Below are 21,398 nucleotides of genomic sequence, written 5' to 3'. Positions count from 1 at the left end.
AGGTGCTGTTCTGATACTGGAAATATAGCAGTAAACTAAACAGACGCCAGATGAGTTAAGCTTCTCAGACTTTTTCTGTCTTTTATAATTGAGTTGATATTAATGTCATTTAAGGAACTATTGAAGTAGAGCAGATTTGAGAAAGAACATGATAAATTTAATTGGAGACATATTGAATTTCAGGTTTCTATGGGACATCAGAGCAGTATCTCTTAGGCAGTTATATATATTTGTAGGTACTGAGGCTCATGTCTTACATCTAAGGCTTCAGGGGCATCCTGCTAATAGTTAATCATCTTGACTGTAGACAGTTTTTTGTGGAGTGAATGAAGGACCAGGCATCACTGTATTCACATTTACTTAAAAACATTTTGTTGTTAAACATACAGGCCGCTGCAGTCTTCTGCCTGTTGTAAATAACTCAGGTGCTATTTGCAATTCCTGGAAATTGGATCCTGCAACTCTTCGTTTTCCATTGAAAGGCCTTTTACCATATGATAAGGTGGGTTGCTAAATATAATGGGACTCTTGATCCATTTAACACTCTTTAACATGGATTATAAAATGTGTAATGCTAAATTGTGTCTTCATAGTCTCAGGCAGTAAAGATTGAATGAAAGGTAGTTTATGGTTTATCATGTTACTCTAACATTGAAAGAAACCTAGTGGTTGATGATATTGCAGCTGCTTATGCTACAGTGGTCCTGGACAAAGCACTTGGAGATGGAAAACTGAATTTTTAAATTGATCTCATGCTTTCATTCTTTTACAAGATGCGAATATATGCAGTGTTCTTAAAATTTGGAGAGTGAGCCCTCCACTTGATAAATTTAAAAAAGAAAAAGGAAAAAAGCAGGATAGAAAGTTCTCAGAGAAAAAATGCCTGAAGAGTAATAAAATGAAACTGAAGAGAATAGACATAAAGCTGTAGAGAAATTTGATGAATTGATTTTACCATCTGGGGTGGGTTGGGGTGGTGAAGAACCAGGCATGGGGCGAAACATTCTTCATGTACGTGTTTTGTATCAAAAATGGTGTATGGAGTGATTAGCTACCTCATCCAAAGATGAGAAGAGTGAAATAGTGAAACTGAAGTGACAGTCCTGGGATCTTGTGCTAATCAACAAAGCTTTAAAATTGGAATATACAATCACCATGATGGCAACAGCTAACTTACTGTGCTAGGCACTGTTCTAAGCACTTAGCCATCTTTCTTGTTCTTAGCTCCACACTTGTCTCTATTCTAGAGGTGATGAAACTGAAACAGAGTGATGTAGTAACTTGACTAAGGTCTCACATTTAGGTAGTGGTGGAGCCAAATTTTGAACTTGGTGTGATTACAGAATCTGTACTTTAAACACTTGTGCCATCAATCATTTGTCCTCTTCAAATTTGGAAATCATTTTGTGTTTATTATTTGTATTGCACAAGTGATTGGGAGCTGCCTTTATTCCACTTCAATTAGATTTCTGAGTAGAAAATTATCTTATAGTGATACTTAAGACTTTATTTTGACTGTACATGAAGTCATTTCCTAAGTTTAATTCTGAAAGAAAGAGTATTTGCTTTTTTCACATCACTGCAAGTCTGGCATGCCCTGGAAGGAGACATTAGCACTCCTAAATGGTTGCATTAGTGAGCACTCTTACTGATTGTATTGATACATAGTTGTACAAACAGCTACATACAACAGATAGTTGGTTACTGTTTTAAAATGCCTTAGAGGAGTCCTTTAAACTCCGATATTGAAGTGACAACTTATATACCCATACCCCTTGCACAGACATTTTAGGATTAAAATGAAGAAAAGAAAGGTAAATAGAGGCATTAAAATAACAGATGAATTGAGTGACTACAGCTTGCTAGGAATCAATTTTGTTTTTTTTTAAAGTGAAGGAACTTACCACAATAGTAATTATTTTCGTGGTTTTACCTCACATTTGCAATTGACAATCTTTTAAAGATTATTTTAAAAATTGGTACATTAAGTGATTTTATAGATGCCCACCTCAGAGTTCATGGGGGTGGTACTGAAATAAACTTTCCATTGACCACATCAAAATGCTGTATCTCCAGCAACATAGATGGAGCCAAAGAGGATGTGTTCTGGAAAACTGTGAGTTGACTCAAAACTGAGTAGCCTACATTCATAAATTCTAGAATAAACTAGAATGAAATCTTTCTAAGTTAGAGTATTTTAATGAGTATTTATAAATTAATATTTTAACAATAACAAATATGGGGTGAACAAAATAAACAACTATTAACAGGCATATGGCTATTTCATGTCTCTGAAATTTATTTATTTAGGAGCTAAAAGGCTACTTTGGGAATCTTATTTGGGAAACAGATTGATTAGCTTATATTCGAGATACTCTTTTGTTGAACATATTTGATTAACTTTCAGTTTGTCATTTGGAAAAGGGCTATAAATTCTGAAAAAAGATTTTGATTTTAACTGTAGCTTTTTAGTACTGTTTATTATAAACTTAATTTGTTTTCAGAAATTGAGCACTTAGATGCCTGGAAGTACTTGTAGGAGATTTACTGTCTAGTTATAAAAGAAAGGAAGCAAAGATCTTTTTGATATTTAATTTCTATGTATAAGAAATGTTATCACCTAGGACAAAATCTGTATAAATTGACATTTGAGGCTCTAGCATTAAAAAAATTAAGCCTTGTATGTTTTTAGGAAAATACAGTACAAAGTGCACTGGAGAAAATGTGGGGGAAAATCTGGGTTCTAGTCTCCCCTCCATTATTAGCCTGGGCAAGTTCCTTCACTTCAGTTTTATCACTTAGCAAATGAAAGATAAAAACAGATTTACCCTGAGCACTAAAATCCCATGATTTTTTCCACTAGATACAGCCTACTATGAAGATACCAAGTGCCTTGAAAGGATACTTTAATCCCACTTTCAAATAATTTGAGTTAACAATTACTTTGATCTTGAAGCAATAATTTTCTTTATTTTCTTTAAAGGATCTGTTTGAACCACAGACTGCTTTGTTGAGATATGTATTGGAGCAGCCTTATTCCAGGGATATGGTCTGCAATATGCTAGGTTTAAATAAGCAGGTACTGTACTATGCTGGAAACCTAGTAACTTCTGCATAGAATCTGCACTATTCTTTTCTCTTTTCTTTGCTATAGCTAACTGAAGCAAAACAGTTAAGAACTATTTGGTGATTTTTATTTTTAATATATGGTTTATTAAACACTGTATTGTTCCTATCATTTATATTTTACTTTAAGAATGTTTAAATTAAAAAGGAGATATTTTAAAAGTTGGTCTATTTTGCATTGCTTTTTTTTTCTATAAGGCCAGTTTCAAGTATACCTTTTGCCAGAGAAACCTACACATGACTTAACCGTAATTTTTTACTCTTCTTTTGTTTGTTTGGGTGTCTATTTTTATAACCCTTGGTACTTTCAGCGTAGCCTCATTGCTGATTTTTGTTTGGTGTGTGTGTGTTTGTTTTTGGTGGTTTAACATGTGGGAGGGTTTGTGCTGACTCTGGGTTCCTTGAGACTGGCCTCATAGTCACTGTTTTGTCTTTTCTTTTTTTCTTCCTTTATTTTTGTTCTGTCCTGTCTTGTCCTGCCCATCCTCCAATGCTCTAGACCTTGAACATTGCTCAGGTATGTTCACAACCTTACTGTTGTATTGTGACTAACGATACGCTGGCCGCTTTGTAGCCACTGATTCCATTTAGAGATTACATGTATGGTCGGGGCTTGAAATTGGCAGGACCATGCTGAGACCAAGGCCACTAAAACAAACTTCTTCTTGGGATATGAGAGTTCTTTTTGGTGGATTGGTTTTTGTTTTTGTTTTTGTGTTTTTTTGGTGTGATTTTTTTTTTGTTTTTTTTTTTTTTTTAATCAAAGAAACAACACCTGACACTCAATAAAGCCTGTCATTTTCGATGGGTTGTTTTTCCTTCCCGCTCCATTTTACTGTTTTTATACTTCAGGGCTAAAGCTAGCCTGGTGGAATTTTCAGAAATGGAAAGATTTGTGGTGGCCTTTATCTTTCCAGAGTATTAAATAAATCAACAACAAAAAATACGTATGTTTCTTTACCTTAAAACAAAAACAATTAAAAACAAAACAAAAGCAAGGAAAAAAACACCTTGAGATATGCTGCTTTTAAAAGTTGGAGTGTAAACTTTATACAGGGAAGGCTTTTTTTGGAAACATGGGGATTGACTAAGAAATGTCAACTCTTAGGTGACCCCACACCTCCTTGACAAATGCACTTCTTTGTCAATCTTTGCCAGAATTGTCCTCCCCCTAAAGTGAGCTTTCTCTGTCAAAGCTCACCTATGGTGGGAGAAAAGGACTTTGGCCAAACTTTCTAAACCAAACTCTTATACAGTCCCAAGTCTGTTTCCAGGACTTTTCACCTTTGAGATTTTAAACAAAATAGTGGTTCCAATTATTTTTGTTAAAAATTTTTGAGCCCAACATATTAAAATAAACCAGCTTTTTGATTTTAAAAAGACGCTCTTGTCCAGGTTATATAAAATAGCGTGACTGTTTGCAATACTATAGTGAAGGTTGTGCCAGTGCTTCCATTTATAAAGCCCTATTTTTGAGGACATATAGCTTGGCCATAAAACTTGCTCAGTGTTGAAACTTTGCATGCCAAACCTCTCCCTAGTAGCAGTATCTCTTTTATTATTTTAAGTTTTTTCTTCTGAAAAATTTACCAAGTTTCCTTGTTTGGACAAGCCTTTGTACATGTGAAATGGAAACTGCTTCATACTACAGTATCTGACAGTTACCACATATAATCTGTCAGTTTAACATCTTAAACACCAAGTCATTTAATTCTGAACAACCTTCACTTGAGTTAGAGGTAAGTATTCAATTAACTTTGAAAGAATGCTTCATGCTTTGTCATAAAACTAATTTGGGTAATGAACTTGAAGTCATACTTGACTCAGTTTTTTTGCAGTTTGGTGAATAAATGTACCCATGGTCATTTGAGCTGCATAACCTTCCCCCAGATATGCTTAGCTTTTTTCTTTTGGGGGTAGCTCTTCTCAAACTAGAAATTGATGAAACAACTCAGAAAAGAGTATTTCTGATCGCATCATTTCTGTAACAAGTTTCAACCTAAAAAAAGTTTATGACTAAGACATAATTCCATAAAAAAATAAAGTTTATAATGGAAATGCTGACAGAACATTAATATTGGTCCAGCTGTAGTGTAAACATGTAAACATTGTCAGAAATTCACAATTCATCAGTAATTGTTCTGCTAGAAAAACTCTGTAGTGAGGGGACTTGTAGATGGTAAATAATATACTGAGTTGCCTTGGTATGTTATTTTTACCTCCTGGAAAGTAGAGTAGACAATGAGAGCATACAGTATAAGAAGCATATGATTAAAAATAATCGAGTCATCTTATATCTTTTATCGTCACAGAACTGTATCCTGTACTATACTTTCTTGTCCTTTCTCTAGCAATGCAATAATTCACTTAAAGCTTAAAACCTTTTAAGAGCTGTCCATATTGCATTTTCCAGTAGGAATTAGGCTATATTTTATCCCCAAATTGGTGAGATTCAGAAAGTCATAAATAGCCCAGTTCTATGGCCAGCAAGGTAGAGTATTAAACCCAAAGTTGAAAAATCCTGTTTAATGGGTTTATGCAAGGTTTTATGTTGTTGGTCCTGAATAAAGACATTACAAAACAGATACACTCCTCAAGCTCTTTGTGGTCATGTGTGAACTAGCTAATCACTCAGTTTATCATTGGAAGACATCACTGAAAGTGGAACTAACTGACATAGGGCTCCAGTTTCTGATTGGCACCTTTTTTGGTTAAAGCAAAGAATATGATAAATAACATAGAAAGGAATTTTTCTTTCCAATTTTTCCTGAATAGGTTATTGCTTTAAAATTGATTTCTAGCACTGAAATAAAAACCTAAAATTAATTTAGGTTCACTTATATATGCAACACATTAAAATTTCCCTGCAAAAGCATTACCAGAAGTATGCTTCTACCAGTTCTACCAGTACTGATTCTACCAGTGGTAGAATGCGCACCTGAAATGCGGAAGATGGGTTCGATTCTGGACCTATGCACCTCTCTCCCACAAAAAAAAAAAAAAATTACCAGACTGTTCTAAAAGTGTAAGGTACCCCTTAATATACAATATGGGTTACTAAGACTGGAAAAGCGTTAGCATTTGCCGTTGAAATAGTGGTGGGAAAGAATTGGGGTGTGGATGGAGTTAATGTTAACATTTCTACTAATGCCTTGTACCTGATTTTTATCTTTTGTCAAAGCTGAAAATATAAAATGAAGTTCCAATGTAGTTGGTGCTACTATGTAGAAATTGAGTCATTGAAATATTTAATAAAATATTCTTATTGTTAAAATGGGTTTTAGTAGTCATCTGTATATGAGTAAACAAATTCAGCTTTGTACTCCTGTATTTGTAAGGCTTAAATTTACTAAAGTGTTCAGAAAGCAAGATGTGATGAGTCATATGTATAGTATCCACTTACAGAATTATCTTTGCTTAGTGATTGCTAATTAATCTTTATTCATAGATTATTAAACTGCTGCATAAATTTTCATTTGTTTTACTTTGTAAAATAATCTGTCATATAGAGGAGACTTTAAATTTTAACGTCCCTGTCTTTAGTAATTAAAACTAAAGAAAATGTTATTCTAAAATACTCAGCAGCATGAATCATTTTATATTTAGGATTTTTCTTTCGTTTTGGTGTTATGAAAATTGGCAGATAAACAAAGCAACATGCTTAAGTTACCTTTAAACTTGATTTGAGAAACATCCTTGCCCATATCCAAAAGACACCTGGGAAATTTAAGTTAGTCATGATAGATGTCCTGCCTCCTCAAAAACCAAGACATTAGACACCTTAGAGATTCCTAATGATGTCATTCATAGCAGAAAATTTGAGGTAATTTTGGCATGTTAAAAGGCCATTTTGACAAAAATTTCCTAGTTTTTGTTATGTCAAAATTTTAATGTTTTTGGCTTTCTTCTTTATGTTATTAACTGTAGGACCATCAAAACACCTCTGAAAATAAGTAGGTGAAAATGTAGGGTTTTTCTAAACAAATAACCAATATTTAAAAAGGAAACTCCAGAGTGACTAAGGTGCTAAAAAAACAATTTTATTTAGTTTGCTCTTTTTTCCTGAAGCAGATTGGTGAACGACCATCATGGATGGAGGAATAGATGACATATTGGTTAAGTTTACAAACTAGAAGCAAACACCCATCACTAGTGAAAAATTCCTACTGGAAATCCTGGCTTTACTACTTTTCACAAATTTTTCTGACTCTTGTATACTTTGAATGATCTCACTCTAAATTTGTGTTGTCTGGCACATTTCTTAGGTTGTTGGTGGTTGGCAGAACTAGTGAATTTCAAGCCCTGTACACAGTAGTTTTGCATGCTGACTTAAGAAATAGTCTGTAGTGTTGTCTGTTGCACTTTGCTCTGCTTCATAATGATATTTACATTTGGAGGTAAAATAATGTAGTCTTAATTGGTGGTGTTAATATTGCTCTTTGTAAACCTGTAATGTGGTTGAACTGTGATCATGGCATTGTGTTTTTGGAAAAAAATATGAAACAACCATTGATGCATACTGTTTTGGATAGATGTTTGTTTTATTTGCATGCTTTAAGAAAATGCAGTTATACTGGAGCTTTACAAGTTTGGAGCTGGCAAAGAGCATGCAAAAGAGGGGATGCTATTCATTATGTTTTGTTTTATTCCAAATTCGTCCCCATTTTGCATTTTTTCCCTAAATTTGGAGAAATCATATCCCTTTTTCATGGCAAAAGACAAATAATTGCATCTAAAGTTTAGGGGGTAAAGCATCTATATTAGTAATTGTATTCGTTAGACAGGCTTCCAACTGCCTGGCGAAGTCATGTAACATGTTTATAAAGGAAATATGAAATATTTTAAATATGGCTTAACACATTTCCTTTAGTAAAAACATATTTTTAAAAATCATTTTTAAAAGCACAGATCTTTTTGCCTCTAGAAAGGGAAGTTGCATTTTCATTTTTAATGTTTAAACTCAATCCTTTTTCTTGTTTTAGATTTTAAAATAGTAAAATTTTAAATTAAAGCTGCATGATGTTTAGCTCCCAAGAGGGAATAATAGAGATAAACTTGGAGGTAAAATTTTTTTGCAGAGAAGATTCGATTTCAGTATTGGGGTCAATACCACACATTGAAAAACAGATGTTAAGTAATCTATATAAAAAAGTTTGTGTAAGTGTGTTGCATTTGCTTTAAAATAGATTCACATACTGCTTTATTTGCTCTCCTATCACAATATTTCCTTGAAATGCAAGGTTGATATTTTTGTTTAGATTACAAAATTAACACTGTTGTACCTGCTTCATACACCATTTAAGATATCGTTTTTTTCCCAGAGGATCAATAAAGAATTCTCTACCATGCATTGCCCTTTGTCAAGTTGAACCAGTGTTGTCTGCAACGGAAGTAAAATGTTAATGGGAAGTCTCTTTTCTGGGAGACATGGAAAAGTAATTTTGTAATGACACATCCTCTGTGATGATACAACATGATGCAGCTTTAATAGACTAAACCTAACCTTAACTTCTTAAGTTCAACTTCATTCCATGCTTCCCAGCCTCTGGTTACAATTAATGCCCATTCACTGGTAACTTCTAAAACTAGCCAGGAGGCGTTTGGAATACTGTATTTGGTCTCTGCCCTACAGCACAAGCAGCGCTGCCCTGTGCTGGAGGACCAGCTGGTGGATCTGGTGGTGTACGCTATGGAGCGATCCGAGACTGAGGAGAAGTTTGATGATGGGGGAACAAGCCAGCTCCTGTGGCAGCATCTCTCCAGTCAGCTCATTTTCTTTGTGCTTTTCCAGTTTGCAAGTTTTCCACATATGGTCCTTTCTCTTCATCAGAAGGTATGTCCTAGGTTTTTCACTACACCTATTGTTTAGTGGATTTGAGTCTGGTATGGGCATTGGCTAGTGATTTCATTTTGGCAGTGTTGGAAGTTCTGAGTCTTAGTTTCTGTTCTGTTCAGTGTTTTGATGGTTTCTTAACTTTCTACTTTCTTGTCACTTTGAAAAGTAGATTCAGTCATTCATGCTACATAATCACATTACAAAAACCAAGGGATACAAGATGCAAAGGCACCGTATACACCCTCAATGAGCTCCCTCAGAGGGGGACGTGTATATATAAACAGTTTGATCATAATAATATAACAGTTGCCATAATGTAAGTATGTTTTTCTAAAACATGCATAAAAAATCAGGAATAGCTTTATCAGAGAGACCAGAAATTGCTGGGAAGAAAAGATAGGAAAGTATTTCCCTAGCAACAAGAGCATCATTTGCAAAGGTTTAAAGGTATGAGAGGATGGGAAAGAAACATAAATAGAAAAGTGTTGGTCAGGTAAGGACAGCAGGAAGGCAAGTCCAAGTATGGAGATCATTATTCTGCCATGTGCTCGTCTCAAGATTTTCTTTTGGAGGCAGTGAGGAAAGGAAAAACATTATATACAAGTTGGAAAAATCACTGCTAATACCCATATGTATGGAGATTGGTGTGAAGATGGCTAGGGGCAAAACCAGTGGCAAGAAAATTGGTATTAGCTATTGCAGAGGTCCAGGTGGAGGATGGACCTAACCTGGAGCAGAGAGGAAGATCCAGATCCCAGATAAGCCAAGGAGGTGAGTAGGCCTTGGTAACCAGCAGGAGTCTAGAGTCACTGTTAGGGTTCCACTTTGGCAGTGAATGGGTAGGTGAGGCAGTGAATCAAAAAAGGATTGCAAGTGGAAGAGTAAGTTTGGGGGAAAAGTTGGTTTTACTCATAACTTTTTTGCGTGTCAAGTGGGAATAAAGTAAATGTTACCACATCTATAACATTTTTATGGCGTGGGTTATTTTTGACAAAATTTTCCCTAAAAGTTATTTGGAAATAAAAATCCTTTCAAAACCTGCCCTCTCACCACCACCACTATTGATTTCTGTTAAAATTGCCTGGAAGGCAGAACTGTTTTATGATAAACAGTCCTTGAGGATTTTAAATGTAAAAAGTCCTTTTGATACAATGAAGTATTTCTTATAGTTTGATAAAATATTTTTAATAAGACCACCCCGTATTAACTTGGTACTCAGACACACATGATCACTTTAATTATGTTCTAGGACATTGAATTTTTTATGTGTATAGTTGGTTTTGGAGATGGGGAGAAATATATATATGTATGTATAATATAAAAAATAATTTTTTAAAGTATTGCTTGATGTGTCTTGATTGAGACTAAATAATAAGTAAATTCCAAAGCTAGACACAGCTTTCTGAGACTAAAAACCTGGGTTTCTGTTTTTACTTTTTTTTTTTAACCTTCCTATATTCATCTGTTGTTTTTTTTTTTTCATCTGTTTTTGACTACTGCATATAGATACGTATTTAAACATTTTTTACAGCTGGCAGGGCGAGGACTTATTAAAGGCAGAGATCATCTGATGTGGGTTCTCCTGCAGTTCATTTCTGGAAGTATTCAGAAAAATGCTCTAGCTGATTTTCTCCCTGTTATGAAGCTCTTTGATCTTCTGTACCCTGAAAAAGAAGTAAGTTTTACTGAATGCTTAAACAATGAGATATGAGCGAATTGTGTCTAATTTATTTTACAGAATTTAAGTGTAATTTTGTGAGAAGAGCACTGGGTTTGGAGACTAGAAACCTGAGTTCTTTTCCCAGTTCTGTGACTAATAACCAAGATCATGGCATAAATATTTGTCTCTCTTGACCTTAGTTTCTTCATTTTTTATAAAGTGAAGACCTTTATTTCTAAGATTTGTTGCAACTGAACAGTTCAAAAGCTAGTATAGCAAGCTCTTTCTCTGCATTCCAAGTAGTTCTACAGTTTTAAAAAGCAGTAAAGCTGTTTTAAGCTATACAGAGCAATGAATGACCAATTAAGTGTCTATTAATTCGTATTTTTTTATTTGCCACCTGGGTCTGAGTGTATCCCCTTACTATTTCATAATATAAGGTTTTTAAGTGTGATATATTTTGATGATTTCCATCATAAAAATTTTTTAAGTGATTTTCAACATACATGCAATTGTATACCTATCACCCATTGCCAAAAAATATTGTTTCATATTTTCTCATCTTTTTTTTTTAATGCTGGACAATTGTAAAGCAAATTCTAATAAGCATGCCATTTCAACTGTCAGTATTCAGTAGGTTTAATGACAGTTATTTAGGTTACATATTTCTTCAATTTTTATATGTTCTCAAAAAACCTATTTGAGACTTTTAGAAATCGTGTTTTTCAGTTTATTACAGTAAGATTTCATAACAATGTATATATTAAAAAATAAATAAATATGAAGTAATACCTTGCCTTTGACTTTTTTTTTAATTTGGGCAAAATTTATGTATTTTGAACTTTTTTTCCAAACCTAATCGAGTTGCTTCAAATTCTTAAATACTAATCAGTATAAAATAGTGTTTTTGACATAGGAAGATTTTTTTGATGGTATTGAAATAAAGGATTTAAAATAAAAGTAGTTTTCTTTGAGGGATTTAAACTAAATACTTTATCTTGAGTAGTTTAGATAAAAATTTCTTAGTCTTTCTCTGCAAAGTAAGCTTTGGTACCCCTAAATGTGATAATATTTTAATATCCATATTGCCTTATTATTTTTAATAAAAGGTGATGTATTTTACAAAACATTTTGGAAAAACTTATTTAAAAATTGTTTTTGGTAGAGAATGTTCTGTGATAAAAGGAAAAGATTGACTAAGCACTTAGGATTACTGTTACTGTCCTTGCTACATGATCTTGTAATAGTGTCAGTATTTTACGGCTGCTAGACCTTCTGGCATGTACCATTAAACAGTCAAAAAATTGTTGGGCTAAATTAATACAGGATATTTTAAAATGAGATATGCCAGAAATAGGTAAGTGAAAAGCTTATCATTTGTTTAATTCTTCCCTTTCTTCAATATGCAAATTGTTACTTTTCAGTGTATCCCAGTTCCTGATATTAACAAACCCCAGTCAACCCATGCCTTTGCAATGACTTGTATTTGGATTCATCTCAATAGAAAAGCCCAAAATGACAACTCCAAGCTACAGATTCCCATACCTCATTCCCTAAAGCTTCACCATGAGTAAGTTATTTGTAGCTTGACACTTCATTTTCTTGTTCATTGAATAGTGGAATTATATACTAATATATTGAAGTGAAGTTTGGAGATCCCACACTTTCCTGGGTGTTGGAAGTGATTGTTTAGTGTATATTACAGCAAGAGAAAACTTTCCAACTAGCAACCTGCATTAAAAAAAGTCTAGCAGATTAACTCCTCCTGCATACACATACACACATACATATGATTTTAATTTTCAAGGGTGATCTTTGTTTTTGTATTGTATCTAAAGTCATTAATTTCCGATAGTATGTGAAAACGTTTCAAAATGTCATAAGTATTTGAGATTTGAGAATGATCTGACTGAGAAATCTTTGGTTCTATGGACCACCAGGGTTAATTTGAGCTAGTCCAGCTAGCATCTTCCTTTTCAAATCTTCCAAAGCTGTGATTACTCAAAGAAGATGCCCTTCTAAAAATGTCTGTCAAGATCTATTCATAGGAGACTGTAGAGTAGTTAAACCGTACATTTTATTCAGCTTTCATTTTATGGAACAATGCTAGCCATCTTTTCTATAATCAATGCATATTATTGTGCTTAAGCAGATAGATAATAAGTAGAAACCTAGTTTATGAATTTGTGAGTTATAGCTCCATTCTCTAAACCTTAGCTGAATATACTATTGTATATGTAGCACATAACAAAAACCCATTTTTTAACTTATAATTTATTTCTTCTGAAATGCTACCAAAGCTTTTATATGTGTTTCTGTTCTATATTTTGGACAGAAATTAACAGCTGTGTGTAACTGAAGATAGTATTAATAGGTGGTTGCATAAAATTGAACTTTTTTCAAAAAATGCAAGTTAGCTTTGTGAAAATGTGTAATTTTTTCTGTTTAATGAAACTTGAATTTTTAGGTTCTTACAGCAGAGTCTGAGAAATAAAAGTTTACAGATGAATGACTATAAGATTGCCCTCTTGTGTAATGCATACTCTACAAATTCAGAATGCTTTACATTGCCCATGGGAGCTCTAGTAGAAACTATTTATGGAAATGGGATCATGAGGATACCTCTCCCTGGAACAAGCTGTTTGGCATCAGGATCTATCACTCCCTTACCAATGAACCTTTTGGATTCACTCACAGTTCATGCCAAAATGAGGTATGTCTTTCTTAATTATTTGACCCCATGTCAGGGAATTCATATCAATAGAGTACACACCTAGATTCCATGGTTTTTTTTTGTGTTTATCATATGGTGAAGTGCATTTTTTTAAAATAATTAGATATTACCAAAATGTATATTGTTTATTGTGGGATTCTAGAATATGCAATTAAACCCAAACAAAATGCTAATTGCCCTAATCTACATGAGAGAGAATTATTGTAAAAATTTTTTGTATATACTGGTGTCTATTTTGATATGTATAAATGCATGAATTTGTGGTATGGTTTTGTTTTGTTTTGTTTTTGACAAAAAAATGTTTCATACTACAATTCTCTTTTATAAACAACCCTATATCAATCACCTTTTCAGTTCCCTTGTTCTTCAAAAATAATTTCTTCAGTTGCTACAAAGATGTCTTTTGTGTGGCTATATATGACACATGATAAATATGATTTAGCCAGTTCCACTTTGTTGGATATTGAGGTCATTTGCAATTTCTTACCATTATAAGGATGGCTATCTTTATGGCAAAGTCTTTGCACCCATGTACAATTATATTTTCATTGGATAATTTGCTGGAAGTAAAATTGTTGAGTCAGGGATGTACAAAATTTTTAGGCTTTTACTGTATTGTTTCTACATGGAGGTACTTTTGGTCTCTAGAAACCATATTATAGTTTCTAGAAGATAAGAAAAGACTTTGTTGGCTGTCATTTTAGCACCTCATGTGCCCCTGGGGGCCAAGCCAGTGATGTGAAGGCGTGAAGCCTGGTGCTGCATGGAGGAGGCCCAGGTGTAGGTGCACATGGAAGCACGTGTGTGTGCAGGGAAGGAGGCCGATTTGAGAGTGCAAGCACGCCTCGTGGAGCTGCTGCCTTAGCTAATTCTTGTGATATCAGAATGTGACCTAGTATAGCTAGTTCTTCTGAATTTTTTCAAGAAGGACTAGAAATCCACATTTTGGTTTAAAGCCCTTCAGCTTTTAAGTATTGGCTCAAACTTAAGCACATATCCAGGGGCCCCAGAGAAAGCATGGTAGGCCTTCAGTTGGCCATGCATTCTGGAAGAACCAAGCTCTCTTCCAATAAAGAACAGTGAACAGAATTATATATGTGCTTAATGTGTATGTGTGATAGTCCAGCTGGAATCTCAGGTATTGGGTCTTACAATGATTTATTAAGTAATTCTGTAACAAAAGTTATTTAATATCCTAAATGTTTGTAGTTGCATATTTGAAAAAGAAAAAACAGACTAAAATCATTCCAGCATGTCTCTGTTCAACTTTTTTTTTGCCATGAGCAGACAGACCCTGATAACCAATGAAAGCTCAAAAATCAGAATTAGTTTCCAGTCGTGCAGTGCATCAAAAACAAGTTTCTGCATAACCTGAATGGATCAACTGCATTTTAACCATTCAAATTCAAATTTATACTGTGTTACATATAGAGAGAGTAAATCCTAAATTATACCAAAAATACAGTTGTTTAATTTCTTCCTTTTTTGTTTCTCCTCAGCCTCATTCACAGCATTGCAACCAGGGTGATAAAACTTGCTCATGCAAAGTCCAGTGTGGCCTTGGCTCCAGCCCTAGTGGAAACTTACAGTCGCTTATTGGTCTATATGGAAATAGAGTCTTTGGGAATCAAAGGATTTATCAGTAAGGCAGGATTTTTTGGTGTTTATAAGCATTGACTGCTTACTGGATACTGTTCTCTGGGTGCTGGGAACACATCAGTGAACAAGTCACTGCCATCCTGGGCTCACCTGCCAATAGAGTGGCAAGCAGCAAAGTCAATAAATATGTTCTAACTTAGAAGGCAGTAAGTGTTATAGAGAAAAATGAAGTAGGAAAGAAGGATGGAAGTGAGAGGGTTGGGGGAGTGAGTTGCCGAGTTGCATTCTTGAGTCTAGTGGTAGGAAAGGGGCCTTGTGCTAGGTGCTGGTATGTAGTGAAGAATATGCACGTGGTTTCTCCTGGAGCTAAGGCCATTAATTCATTAGGCCTCTGCCCTGGCTGTTGCTGCAGGAAGCTCTGGTCCCATTGCTCCCTTGCTTTTGTTTACTGCTAGTTCACCCAGGACGGAGGAAAGAAGCTTTCTCTTATTGGAGAAGATACATTAGAATGTCTGTTGGTTATTAGGCCATTCTAAATAGTTACTTTCCAATATTAAACTGCTTTTCTGATTTATAATTCTATTTTTTTTACTAATGCATTACAATGTTTACTTTAACCCACATTATTTGAGAGTTGAATAAAAGTAAGATACTTTGCTGAAAGGTGGGAGAAAACAAGTGCCATTATTATATATAATATTAAGACAGGATCCTCATGATTGGAAAGGTAGGAAACATCATCCTTGTAAAAAAATAGTTTAAAAGATAACTGAGAAGTGAGGAAAGTTAGAGTCATTTTTGGCATATCTGGTCTCTTGTTTTGTTTTTCCATATGAACTTGAATATCATTTTGCCAAATTCAAGGGGAGGAAGTCTTCATATAATAATAGGGATTTTTTTTTTAACAATTAAAGTAGAAATTATAGAATATATATATATATGATCAATGTTTCATCCATTTACTCAATGTGACTTTTCTTCAAATATCTTGTAATTCGTGACTTTTAATAATTGGTACCTCAAATTGTATTGTTCAAAAGGCCAGCTTCTACCAACTGTTTTCAAGTCTCACGCCTGGGGAATCTTGCACACACTTCTTGAGATGTTCAGCTACCGCATGCACCATATTCAGCCTCATTACAGAGTTCAGCTCCTGAGTCATCTTCATACTTTGGCTGCAGTTGCACAGACAAACCAGAACCAGCTCCATCTTTGGTGAGCCCATTGGAAACTGTCTTACCTTAGGACTTATCAAAGCTTTGTTGGAAATGGTGAACTTAATTCTTTGCCTCAAAAGTTTTTTTGGATCTGTCGTTCAAACTCTTCTGCTTTTGGAGTATTTCTTTTTCCAGTATGTAGTAAGAGAGTCCAGTTTCTTTAATAGAAACCTATTAAGGTAATTAGTCATTGCCTTTGGATCTTTGGACTCAAAATTAGTACTTCTAAGGCCTTTTTATTGTTTTTTATTGTGAAGTATAACTTATATACAAAAAAACAATAAATTTCAAAGGACATTTTAACAGTAGTTATAGAACAGATTTCAAAGTTTGGTGTGGGTTACGGTCTCACAATAACAGATTTTTCCTTCTAGCTCTTCTAGGACACTGGAGACTAAAAAGAAATATCAATATTTAGTAGTCATGCTCATTTGCTAAATCCTAACTTCTCTGTTATAACACCTCCTTCTCTTTGATCCTTCTCCCAGTTTTTTGGGTTATTTGAGTTATCCCCATTCTAACGTTTTGCATGTTGCAAAAGGGTGTCAACAATATGGGATGGGGGTTGGGACTGGTTGGTGTTCTTGGAGATACTGGCACTTCTGGGTTTCAAGACTTATCTGGCCTAGGAGCCAACTGAAGGTTTTAGGTTTCTGAAAACTAAACTTAACTGCATACAATTTTAGTAGGATCTCAGAGTCCTGGGTGTTATTTAGGGTTAACAGGAATGATGTTGCTTATGGTTTAGCAAACTATAGCAATTAGCAATAGCTAGCTGAAGCTTGTATAAGAGTAGTCTCCATATTAGTCTCTTGACTCTATTTGAACTCTCTTAGCCACTGATAGCTTATTTTATTGCATTTCTTTTCCCCCTTTTGGGCAGGAAGACGTTGACAAACCCATGGTACCAGGGCCAAGCTCAGTCCTGGGAGTCATTTCCCACGTTGTCAGCAAGACTTTCCCCCCTGGATGTCATGTTCCACATTAGGGGGAGCATCATTATGTTTTAACTTAGCCCTTTAGAATCCTGGGTTTAAATATACATCAGATTGTGGGTAGAGTGTTATGTCATTTTGATTATTTTAAGTGAATATATATTTCAGACTCAAAAATGTAATTTTTAATATATACAGCTGAAATTTTTGAGTCCTACAGACCCAAAAAGTTATCTTTTTCAAATATGTAAAAATGGTAGATGGTTTGCACTGTAAAATTTGGCACCTCAGGCTTTTTTAAACAAATTAACCAAGCTCATTCTCACATAAAAGAGGATTTTTTTTTAATCAAAGAAGGGAAATTGTTCTTTTGCATTTTGGTTTCCATTGTAATTGACCTAGAATTAATTTACTGACATTTTATATGCAGTTTAACTTTTTCACATTTCTTTTTGTTCTCCTACCTTGCAGTGTTGAGAGTACTGCCCTCAGGCTTATAACGGCATTAGGAAGCTCAGAGGTCCAGCCACAGTTTACACGCTTCCTTAGCGATCCCAAAACAGTGCTGTCAGCGGAATCTGAAGAACTGAACCGGGCCTTGATACTGACCTTAGCTAGAGCAACTCATGTGACAGGTACAGTGAGCATGTGGCAACAGCAAAAGGAAGAGGAATTGGAGTGTGTTGGGCTCCTAGAGGTTACTAAAGGGAAAACACTTAAAAGATATTTCTCACATGTTCCAAAAGAGCATTCTGTTATTTGGATATCTTCCCCATTTCAGTCATTAATGTTTACCAAATTTTGACTAGGTTGAGAATCACTTTCGGCCATCTTACATAATTTTAAGGTAGAAGTTCGCAAGCTTTTTTTGGTCTCAGGACCGCTTTACAATGTAAAAAAAATTTGAGAATCCCTGAGAGTTTCTGTTTATGTGGATTATATTTATTGATATTTACTGTAATAAAATTAAAACAGAATTTTAACGTTTGCTTATTGATCCATTTAAAAATAACAAAAATAAAATAATGATGAAGAATTATATGTTAACATAAATATCATAATTTGTTTTCCAAAACAAGACTTTAATGAGAAGAGGTATCATTGTTTTACATTTTTGTATCTTTCTTTAGTGAATTAGAAGATAGTGGATTCTCGTATTTGTTTCTGCACTCAATTTGTTGTAATATGTTGTTTTAGTTGAAGTTTTCATTGGTTTCTTAAAAGTTAGTTGCAACATAGGATTTGAAATCCCATCAGTTAACTTTATGTATTCTGTAATGTTAAAATGCTTATCTTTTTTGTACATTTAATGGATTTTTTTCTAATCTATGTATGATTTTGGAGCTTCATGATTTGATCATTTGGAATATATTGTTTCACTGAATTCTGTAGGTCTTTCCATTATTGACACATTTCATTATATGGTACCAGAAAATTATATGTGTTAATATCATTACCAGTTTCATTAGAAACATTTTTAAGTTTGGGAAAGTTGTCAAGCTCATGGTAGTGGGTATACGTTTTCTAAAGTTCTAATTTTTACTTGAAAGCTCAAATTTTATCATTGGTAACAGAATTTTTTTTCCTTAAAGTGACAGACCCACTTTGTTTATTTTCAAGATATGTCTGCCTAAATCTGAATAACTGTTTTCTGTCAATGTACTTTCAAGTAAAATTGTAATTATGTGGCTGAAATACTTTATGCATGCTTCCCATTTCGTCACACAGAATAGTAAAAAAAGGAATATTCGGTGGCCAAGATTTAGTCATTTTCCTGCTTCATTGAGGACATTGTTAAGTGAAACTGGCATTTTTTTTTTCCTCTGAGTATGTGGCTGTGAAGAATACAGTGCCTGTTAGTGTATTAGTGGATGACTGTTAGTGTATTATTACCACTGTTTAATTTGTGGTAAGGGCCCTCAGTTTACCCACCATTGCTTTTATATCATCAGTGCAGATATCAACATAATAAGAAGGCCAATGATATTTTAGTATTATTACTTAAATAGCTTTGACTTCATCAACCTCTTGAAAAGATCTTGGGATCCACAGAGTCCACAAACTACACTTGGCATTTTGCTGTTTTAAAGAAGTTGTTAGGGTGGGCCACGGTGGCTCAGTACCGGTGCCTGCCCATGTAAAAAAAAAAAGAAAAGAAGTTGTTAGTAAATTTAGTGATTGCCAACACATTTGTTTAAACTGTCCTGTTTTATATAAATAAGCCTCCTTCAGTTAGAGATCTCTACTTGTAGTTTATAGAATACAGAGCTTTCAACCACCAGAAAAGACATCTCCTTTCTTAATTTTATTTCCTTGGCTCAGTAAAGTACTAGGAAATCACTGTCAGAGGGACCTAACTGAGCAGTAGTGCTGGGCTGTATCACTGTTTTATCAGTTGTACTCTGAAGTCTAAAAAGAGAGAGAGATTCCATACGTCTTTTGTTGTCTATTCATTGATTATGCTCATATTTACCAATCCAAATCACTCAAACTAAGAAAGTTTAGGTTCTGGGCTGAGTTATAACTAATTAGTCTGTGATTGCACATCAGTGAAATTCTCTGAGTGTACAAAGTTGTTTATAACTTTCTCTGTGGTATCTTTTATGAGTTGTGGATATGATCATTTACATCTAGATTATATCTGTTTCTGTTTAGACTTTTTTACAGGCTCTGATTCAATCCAGGGAACCTGGTGTAAAGACATACTGCAGACCATCATGAGTTTTACTCCTCATAATTGGGCTTCACACACCCTTAGCTGTTTTCCAGGCCCACTACAGGTAATTGTCTTTTTTTTTAATAGATCAATTACAATCTGGCTAGAACTATATTTCAGAAATAAGCATACTATATAATTTGAGATGGTTAGAATAGTTATTTCTCGAATACTTTAACAAATATTTATCAAAAATAGAATCATCTCAATTATCACACAGATTTATTACACTTGTTAAAGATTTCCAAATATAACATCTCTGTATCAGAAATTCACAAAGAAAGTTAAATAATGTCTGTACAGAAGGAAAGTGTTGCTGGGAGATACCCTAAGGCAGCAGTTTCCCCATTCCACTTTTTATTGATAAGAGTTCATAAAGACAGAACTAATTTTGCCTAGCTGTTTAATGCTTAATCTGAGAGGAAAAATAAGAAATCAATAGTCTTAGGAGAAAAACTGCTTCCATGTTCTCAAGTGTAAGCCTCAAACAGGCTTTTGTGATAAAGACCTGTGGTACATTTTTTGTGATAAATCTTGAAGAGATGAGAAAGATAAGCATGTATTCTGTTACATATTTCAATAAACAGGCAAAAAAATTCAATGATTATGAACACATTATTGTGTACTTGAATATGCAACAAACTTTGTGCTTTGCATATTTTATCTTGATAATAATTTTAAGAATTTTTTATTTTAGAAGTCCAAAAGTAAAATTTCTTTGCATTTCAGAACTTACCTGGCCTAGGAACCTATCTGGAGGTTTTAGGTTTCTGGAAAGTGATCATAGTGCCTGGAACCTTTGTAAAATCACACATAAACTATAGGTGTTCTTTAGGGTTGACAGGAATGGTTTTGGTTAGGGGTTGGCAAACTATGACAGATAGCAATGTCTAGCTGAAGCTTGCCTAACAGTAGCCTCCAGAGTAAACCCTTGGCTCTATTTGAACATTCTCAGCCACTGATATCTTATTTGTTACAATTCTTTTCCCCCTTTTGGTCAGGATGGCATTGTCAATCCCATGGTGCCAGGGCCAGGCTCATCCCAGGGAGTCATGTCCCACATTGCCAGGAAGACTTTCACCCCTGGATGCCATGTCCCACATAGCCGGGAGAGTAATGATTTCATTTTCAGAGTTGGGCTTAGAGAAAGCTTTCTGAGCAACAAAAAAGGTCCTCTGGAAGTAACTCTTAGGTATAGGTGAGCTAAGCTTCTCCAATACATAAATAAGCTTCACAAGAGCAAGGCTCAAGGTCAAGGGCTTGGCGTATTGAATGGGAGTTCCTAATATTTGACAAAATATTGGTTTCCCTAGCAATAAAGTTTAATAGTTCATATTTTTTCCTCCCGTCCCTCAGGGGACTTTGCCAATGCTTTATCTGCTTATCATACTCTGGGATGTATCCAGGAATGTCTTTTGAATTACATATTAACATACTCTGGGATGTCTTTTGAATTACATATTGAATACAAATGAAACTCCCCTTCCCATTCATAATAGCTCTTATTCTAGAGAATTAGTTTCAGTTATATCTGAAAGAAAATTAGCTTTCATTTCCTTTTTTTTTTTTTAATTT

General features: G+C 34.4%; 1 protein-coding gene across 3 annotated transcripts in view; it reads left to right on the top strand.

The window, feature by feature from the left end:
• Positions 1–21,398, top strand: part of MED23 (mediator complex subunit 23) — a 54,755-nt gene that overhangs the window by 9,552 nt on the left and 23,805 nt on the right. For 2 of the 3 annotated variants that reach the window (XM_077143947.1, XM_077143945.1), the window contains exons 9-19: positions 390–502; positions 2,984–3,079; positions 3,626–3,643; positions 8,759–8,959; positions 10,494–10,637; positions 12,047–12,192; positions 13,090–13,335; positions 14,856–14,998; positions 15,996–16,170; positions 17,579–17,742; positions 19,763–19,887. In XM_077143947.1, coding sequence (XP_077000062.1) covers positions 390–502; positions 2,984–3,079; positions 3,626–3,643; positions 8,759–8,959; positions 10,494–10,637; positions 12,047–12,192; positions 13,090–13,335; positions 14,856–14,998; positions 15,996–16,170; positions 17,579–17,742; positions 19,763–19,887 — 1,571 coding nt within the window. The remainder of the gene's footprint in view (positions 1–389; positions 503–2,983; positions 3,080–3,625; positions 3,644–8,758; positions 8,960–10,493; positions 10,638–12,046; positions 12,193–13,089; positions 13,336–14,855; positions 14,999–15,995; positions 16,171–17,578; positions 17,743–19,762; positions 19,888–21,398) is intronic. The other variant, XM_077143946.1, reaches the window with a different exon arrangement.

Source organism: Tamandua tetradactyla, chromosome 25, assembly GCF_023851605.1.
Source record: "Tamandua tetradactyla isolate mTamTet1 chromosome 25, mTamTet1.pri, whole genome shotgun sequence".
In the NCBI taxonomy this organism is placed as follows: Eukaryota; Metazoa; Chordata; class Mammalia; order Pilosa; family Myrmecophagidae; genus Tamandua; species Tamandua tetradactyla.
This window is presented reverse-complemented; position numbering and strand designations above follow the sequence as displayed.